The sequence below is a fragment of the Mchenga conophoros genome, linkage group LG2 (assembly GCF_057382185.1).
Source record: "Mchenga conophoros isolate Kocher_MC1m ecotype Shallow Benthic linkage group LG2, M_conophoros_male_GT1.1, whole genome shotgun sequence".
Taxonomy (NCBI): Eukaryota; Metazoa; Chordata; class Actinopteri; order Cichliformes; family Cichlidae; genus Mchenga; species Mchenga conophoros.
In genome coordinates, this window is record NC_140527.1 from 9,425,374 (window position 1) to 9,433,019 (window position 7,646).

Sequence of the window (7,646 nt, forward strand, 5' to 3'; positions counted from 1 at the left end):
CATATGTGATGCTGCCAACATTATCACAAATATGGAAGCCAACTGCTCAGCCTCTGTGAGTGGTGGTGGTGGAGGACCCCCACCTGTTTTTCAGGCCTCTGCTTTTTTTCTAGTGGCCATAACGGGGTCACATTTGAGCATACAGAGTAAGCAAATATGTACTTGTAATGTGCTCAGATAATTTCAATAAGTGCTTACAGAGGGGAAATTAATGTAGCCTCTAACTGCAATTGATTTACATGGGACAAACAGACCAAGCACTATGGCTCATAATACAATTACACCTCACCTGTTTGGACTATATTTTTATATTTCATTTTTACTTGCTGCCAGGAACGTTTGGGGCCTGTTGGGTTGCACCTGCGCTCACATCACATCACAAAATAAAATGTATAAAATAACAAATAAAATAAAATATAATAAAATAACGTGTTAAATGGGTGGAAATCCCTCGATCAATGTTTAAATTAACACTCACGCATTGACTCTGTCGGCTATGTTTTGCCATGCATGCTCCCTTTCTTTTGCAGCTGTGGCTGTGTTACTTTTTTTCCGCAAAACTTGCATGTTATCGGCATATGCTGCCATCAGAATTTCGGCCTCAAGTGCTGTAAAATACATTGACCGCGCCTTCTTTCCCTCCGTCTCCATGGTGACTCGCTTAATCTGTGCTCCACTAATCAGGGCTTTATGTATCCTCGTGCGCGCGTTTAACTTGGGGTTAAAGCAACTCCGCGTTGATTGAACTAATTGTTATCAGCCTTTCTGAAACCGAATATTCCGAGTTGGACAGTTCGGGGTTACTCAACCCTGAGTATCGTTTTTCACTCTGAGTTTTCTAAACCGGCTTCCTGAAACAGGGCCCAGGTCATGAACCATCATGATTGTTACTTTCACACCTGGGCCCGTATCCCTAAAGAATCTTTGTGCAAAAAGTGGCTCCTAGCGGCCAAATTCTAAGAAAATTCTCAGAGTCATGACGTTTTCTTAGAATTTCCCCTAAAAGTGACACGACAATCCCAGTTAATATAAAAGCTATTCCTCAAGATTCCTAGCGCTTAAAAGGGCTCCTAAGGCGAGATCTGCTAAGAGCAGGGAAGAGGACTTTTAGTGGCTTAGGAGTTCCCCTAAGCAGCTGCACAAAATGGCCAACAGAAGAGGCAGGAGAGATGTCCTGCAAACACTGGATGACAGGGAATTATTGAGATGCTACAGATTGGATCGTGCAGGAATCATGTTTGTGGTGGATCTCCTTAGAGATGCAATTACTTCACCAACTCGACGCCACAACGCTATTACACCGGAGACGAAAGTAATCACAACCCTGAGGTATTTGGCAACCGGGAAAATGCAACAATGCAGCAGTGATGACTTGGGTCTTCAATCACAGACATTGCTAAAAGCTGAGCCGTGTTACCCTCGTTAAGACCACACTGGACTTGTAACGTTGTGATTTCTACTTCATTAAGGACAGCCTCTTGAGATAGGCCATCTTGTTTTCAACGGGGTCCATATGGGAGTGAAAGTACAAAATATGCCAGCTAGGATATTAATATGAGCAAATAAGACACGAATCATTATTTGAACAGGGTGTAATGAGTTTAAGTTTTCACATATTTTAGATTCTAATGGCTATAACCCCTACAGCTTACTATTCATTTTCCAGATATTTTCTTGAATGTGAAATATTATTTACAATTACAGTCAGCATAAGATTAGAGTATATAATATGTTTATTGATTTGAGGGTACATCCTTTGCTCATTATCACCAAAAGCTCATTTCCATCAAACTTGTAGGATCAACCAATCACGGCTTTTGAAATGATGACTCATACCTAGCAACGGGGTCAACCACACCTCCTCACTAAGATAGGATTTTCCATCCATTCCTTGCTCAGAGTTCACTGAAAATGTTCTGGAATCACTTCTAAGCTAAAACTCCTGGCAAGGAATTTTTAGGTTAAGTTAGGAGCTCTCTGAGAGGATTCTCAGAATCTTTAGGGATACGGGCCCTGGTCTCTAAGGCCTATTAAGAGGAGGAAAAACTCCCACCTTTCACTGTGAGCGTGCTCAGCTGGAGGCAGCGGCAGGTGTGTGAGTGCGTGGTGACGAGGAGGAAGTCGTTGCAAATCGCAAAGGAAGAAACACTAGAGGCGAGCTGAAAGTAAGCAGAGACAAATGCACATATTTCTAATAAGCTCTGCTGCTTCTTCACTGCCAATGAAACAAGAAAGAAAAATGCAGACCTCTGAGTCTCCAGCATATAGGTGAGATCTCTCCGTCAAGCCGAGCAGATATTCCTGAGGATGAAAAGCAAAAGCATACATGAGCATCAGGCTTGCAGACTAGAACTTAGAGACAATTACTCATGTAATTAATTACATGCTGGTGAGTTTCTACCTCTCCGCCGATGCTGCAGAGGGCCATCTGGACACAGGGAACAGGAAAGTTGATGCTGCAGCCGCTGGAGTCTTGCCAGTCCTCCACTGATGGCTCTTGACAATCTACACAGAAATATACAGAAATAAAACATTTATTCCTGTAAACTGATACAGCTTCCTTACATGTACAACAAGCTTCAAAGGAAAGTATCAACATGTCAGAAAAATGAAAAAAGGAAAATTAACCCCCCAACCCATGGATCAGTTGCTAAAACGCATGAATAAAGGTACGTTTGCTGACCCCAGATCAGTTTCCTGATCCGTCCATCCTCCAGCTGCAGGGCCACAGTTCCTGTCTGAGAGGAATGAACCACACTGACCACAACACCGTCCACTTCCACCTCAGACCTGAGGCAGAAAATCACTATTAGAAAGATTAATTGTTAATGACATCTGTGACACGCTACAAGCTTTACGGGGCTGCAGGAGGTTTCTTAGTTTGCAGACCTGACAGTGAGGGTATCACCACCATCCTGACTGGGGCGGAGCATCAGCAGGGTGGAGGAGGTTGGCAGCAGACCAGGACTGACACCCAAAAACAGCTCATCCTGCAGCCACAGCAGCTGCCGCAGAGCCAGAGGAACATCCTGAAGAACTGCCGGTCTACAGGAGGGAGAAAAATCTGGGGAAACTCTAGAAACAGCCTAATCAGGTGAAGAAAATGAGAATGTGTGTCCGAAGACTGTGTTACCTGAAGGACTTCTGCAGGATGAGAGGATGAGACACAACCCTGAACCCATCTGCCAATTTGTTTGATTTTTCTCCTGAATCTGGAATCATGCAGGAAGATAAAGTCATGTTTATGAGACAAAAAAAATTTAAGACACAGTCACATAGGTCTTCTTCTAGCCACAAAACTTTAAGTATTATGATTTTTTCTTTTAAGTAGGTTGTATTTTCACTTAAATTTAGAAGTTTCATTTTTATTTCAGAAGTAAACGCTCTCTGGTTTTAACATCCGGTAAACATCGCTTTTATGCATTTGATGAATAGATTTTAAAAGGTGTTACATTCTAAAACTACATGAATCCTTAAACTTCAACTTTTTTTCTGAAGGAAAATTAACAGATTAATTTGTTTTTATTAAGCCACCTTGGGTGTAGATTGAAATCTGTCCATCTGCGGTGAATGCTGCCAGTTGATTGGTTCCCTCAGGCTGGCACAGAAAGGTCACCTGGTTAACCGGTGATTTTAACTGGAGCTCGAAGGAACACATGGGAGGAGGAACCACACACTGCCGGAAGGTCGTCACCAAGATTTTTTCTGAGGGGATTTTGGTAAATCTTAACACCATACTGGAATAAATCTACAACTGAGCACCCTCTCATCTTTCATTGACCCTTACCTCCATCAATCACAGCCACGCTGGCGTTGTCAGTGGCGTCCAGTCCGGTGCTCCGTTCTGTTGTCCAGCCCCAGTCGTAGGTGATACTGGTCCAGCTCCGGGTCACCACATGGAGCCGTAGGGGGCGCTCCGGGTCCCAGCAGACACAAACTGGCACCTTCTGAGGGTCTGGTCCAAACTCCAGGCTCTGCTTCAGATACCAGTGGTAGTTTGCCACTGTCCACAGCTGGACTGCAGAGCGAAGACACTTTTTTTGTTTCCTGATTTTCTGACTGACTACAACATGCAACACTCTCCACATTAACGGTATTTTTCCTGTTCCTGCTTCTTAACAAAAATGAGTTTGCAGCTGGTGGCATCTGTGGCAGACAGTTCACTAAATCTGATGGTGAACTTACTGTAAGCGTTGGCCTGTCCGTCCTCTCCAGCACTCATGTCCTCCAACCAGACGACTAAAACAGCGGAGTCACTGTTCCACAGGAGCTCCTTCACCTAAAAACACAAACACAGTGCAATGATCTGATTAAACTCTCCACTGGATCAGAAGCTGCAGTGTTCGTGCAGAAAGAGTGATTTCGATGAGCATGCCTTGGCTTGGGCTTTACTGAGCGGCAAAGCGAAGTCTCCATGCAGCAGCCCATTCTTCTCCATGAACACCACGCTGTGCTTGTTGGGATGGCGCTGAGTGCTTGCTATCAGGCTGCCTGAAGGTCTGAAGCAGACAACAATAAGTGTGCTTCAGATTTATAAAAGTTCTCCAGAGAGAGAAAGGGGGAAAACTAATGAACTAACTTACTTCCAGCAGAGCGCCTGCTCCAGGCCGTTGATGGGCTCGCTGGTGGCTTGCAGGACACCCTCCCTGTTCCAGACTCTGACCTTCCTGGCTCCAGTTTGGGGACAGATGGCACTGACGGCAAAAAGTTGCCCGTCCCCTCGCCACGTCACCCGCGGCCTGTGGTCGTCCCATGATACAGCAGGTTGCACCTCCTGCAGGCACATGATCAAATCATCAACTTGACTTTACAGTTTCTTTTTATAAACTCAAATATTTGAGTAATTAAAAGGGACCTGGATCTTCCTCTGTGCTGCCTGTTTGCCCTCTGAGCCATGAAACTGAGTCTCCTTCTTCCCCCAGCCCACGGTGATGAACTTCCCTGCAAAACAAACTTATGTGGGTGAGCACATCACCGTCTGGTGAACCTGAGTAGCTCCTGATACTCAGCTGGGAGACCACTAATTTTTTTAGAGTCACCGTACCTTCACCAAAATCGTCCTGGTGGATTCCAACCTCTGTGATCGGCTCAAAGTCTTTAGTCATCATGATGATCGTTTCCTGGCCTGTGAACACAAAACACTAGTGACTCAACCACAACACCTATAACTGTGTGTGATCAATAATTACCTAAGCTATGATGTGTCACAAAATTTAAAAAAAAAAAACTCCAAATATTGAACATTCCATCACAGATGAACTTTTCTTCATCTATGATGGTTTCTAATCTAAGAAATATTGCTCAATATGGAAATCATCAGCATTTCTGATGATTATATAACATACTGACCAGTAGTGAGAATCACAAGCTCTTCATCAGGACTCCAGCTCATCGAGGTGAGGCCCCTATCAACACTGCCGACGCACTCCAGCTGTGGATCAGAGCACACTTACTGAGGACCCCGATTGTCCTAACTTCTTTCCCCCTGATCATAACCAGAGCTTGAACCTAACTTCAGATTTTTTTGGGGGACACAAGTTTTAAAAATCTGTCTGACTTTGAGCATTACTAACCTGGCAGGTGTTGAGGTTAAAGAGGACGACATCACCACCTGCTGTGGCCAAACATGCAGACTCCAGTTCAGCCAGGTCCTGAAGTCCGACCACAACCCCGCTGCCGTCCTCTGGAAGGAAACCGTCTGCTGTCAAAGAGGCTTCACTGATAACCTGCCGAAGAAAAACGGGGAAGAGCTGAAAGCTTATAAGAAAGACGCCCTGTTCAAGTCCCAAACAGAACAGGTATGAAGAAATTCCAGGTGCACCTTGAGGCAAACATATGTTACACTTAAATATTCAAATTTGGACACTTGAAACACATCCGTCTCCTCACTGAATCACGCTAAACTACACCCTGTTGAGTATTAACAGCACTTCATAGTATTTCCAGTGTGTTAGTGTTACATCATCGCTTCTCACCTGGCCTGTCCGGGGGTCGTACTCTGTGATGCAGTACTGAGAGGCGATAAGCAGCGAGCCGGTGTCCGCCCGCACAGAGAAACACTGGGGCGAGCCTGGACCCTGCAGCTCCGAGCTCCGAAGGCTCTTCAGAAGTTTCAGATTCCTCATTTCACCTCAGGACCTGCCTCCAAGTGCCAAAGGAGACCTGACACAGTATATTTGGTACAAATTAGGCAAAAAATAAATGTTTGGTTGAAAGAGTTTTTACCTAAATTACCACAGATTAAAACCACAAGATCTGTGTTTCAGTTTTAAAACTCAACACTTAATAATATTGGAGGGAAATATAGAATAACTATGCTGAATGTGGAGAAAATGACGTTTGCATTTGTTTTGTTTTACTGGAAAAGTCTCATATCCATTCAACCTCATCTTTTAAACCAGTGTTATTAATTTGAAAGTCTAAAGTGTACAACAAAGAAAGAAATGGATGTTATCAGCTGAAAATTTCATCTAAAGAAGTCACATACTTAGTTTGTTTTTCCCTTTAGTTATATTCTCCATACACATTTTTTAGTTTGCTCTCAAATGAGATGGTACACTCAAAAAAACTAACAATAGAATCAGAAAATATCACATATGAAAAAAATAATGCAGGAACAATTCTACATTTCATAGAAAATAAAAAGTTATTTTTAGTTTTGCCTTATGATGGGAAACAAATCTTAAAAGTGCCCAAACAAATTATAAAATAAAATAATAAAAATAATGTATCCTCATCAATACTGGGTTATTTACGAACGATTGCAACTGTATTTATCAAGGCTATTTTAACTGTTTACATTTCTCCAGATTCATAAACATTAAATATATAAATACACATTCTTGTTTCACATGAGTTTAATTACTATTCAAAGGCGTGAAAATAACTTCGAGCCTCCTTACAGGAATATTTATGTATGTAAGGAATCGTATTAAGCTGTTAGCAAGGTTTCTGAGTCAGGACTGAACGTTTTTTACACATAAACAGTAAAATAAATAAATAAAAGTGATGATGGCAAAAGTTTTTTAAAGACATTTAACATTTTAAACAGCTGGTTTGTTGTCCAGTACTTGCTCAGTGTGAGAGGGATGAAGACGCCGAGGCTACAGGGTGTCCGAAAATGGAACAAGACGTGCTAGCTTGCTTTAAGCTAAAGAAACTTTAATACGCGACGAGAACAAAATAAAACGATAACAAAAATAATAAACCCACCGTGAAAAAACAAGCCGAGGTAAGGAAAATCTCTCCAGTCTCCAACATCAACAACATGCATGTGGCGGTGTCAGACTCACAACCTTTAACCTCTGACGCAGAAACATGAATTGGTGGCTATGTCGCCCCCTAGCGGCGCGGAGGGAATCTAAACGGCTACTGAATATGGAGAAGTTAAAATGATATTGATCTTTTATCACATATTTATTACAATCGTGTGTGTTTTTCTGTGTTTTATGGGAAAAATATTTTGCACTCAAATGGAAATTTCAGGGTTTTATCTAGAAATTTCAACTTCCTAGTATTCACTTGTGATTAAAAAATTAATAAATAATTAAAAACTCAGAATTTTGCGTTTTTACAATTAAAATCTGAGATAATACATCAAAGTTTTGCCTTGTGTATGCCAGAAATACTGTTTTGTTTTTATTTGA

At 42.3% G+C, this 7,646-nt stretch overlaps 1 protein-coding gene across 1 annotated transcript in view; it reads right to left on the bottom strand.

Moving 5' to 3' along the window:
* The window catches only part of elp1 (elongator acetyltransferase complex subunit 1), a 17,188-nt gene extending 9,861 nt beyond the window's left edge, over positions 1–7,327 (bottom strand). Inside the window, exons 1-17 of the mRNA XM_085285638.1 lie at positions 7,213–7,327; positions 5,976–6,162; positions 5,574–5,726; positions 5,350–5,431; positions 5,045–5,125; positions 4,856–4,941; positions 4,584–4,774; positions 4,376–4,499; positions 4,186–4,279; positions 3,788–4,018; positions 3,535–3,705; positions 3,134–3,212; positions 2,890–3,045; positions 2,684–2,790; positions 2,402–2,505; positions 2,248–2,301; positions 2,054–2,159 (exon numbers count right to left, since the gene is read on the bottom strand). Coding sequence (XP_085141764.1) covers positions 2,054–2,159; positions 2,248–2,301; positions 2,402–2,505; positions 2,684–2,790; positions 2,890–3,045; positions 3,134–3,212; positions 3,535–3,705; positions 3,788–4,018; positions 4,186–4,279; positions 4,376–4,499; positions 4,584–4,774; positions 4,856–4,941; positions 5,045–5,125; positions 5,350–5,431; positions 5,574–5,726; positions 5,976–6,125 — 1,969 coding nt within the window. The 5' untranslated portion in view covers positions 6,126–6,162; positions 7,213–7,327. The remainder of the gene's footprint in view (positions 1–2,053; positions 2,160–2,247; positions 2,302–2,401; positions 2,506–2,683; positions 2,791–2,889; positions 3,046–3,133; positions 3,213–3,534; positions 3,706–3,787; positions 4,019–4,185; positions 4,280–4,375; positions 4,500–4,583; positions 4,775–4,855; positions 4,942–5,044; positions 5,126–5,349; positions 5,432–5,573; positions 5,727–5,975; positions 6,163–7,212) is intronic.
* Between the last annotated feature and the right edge of the window lie 319 nt (positions 7,328–7,646).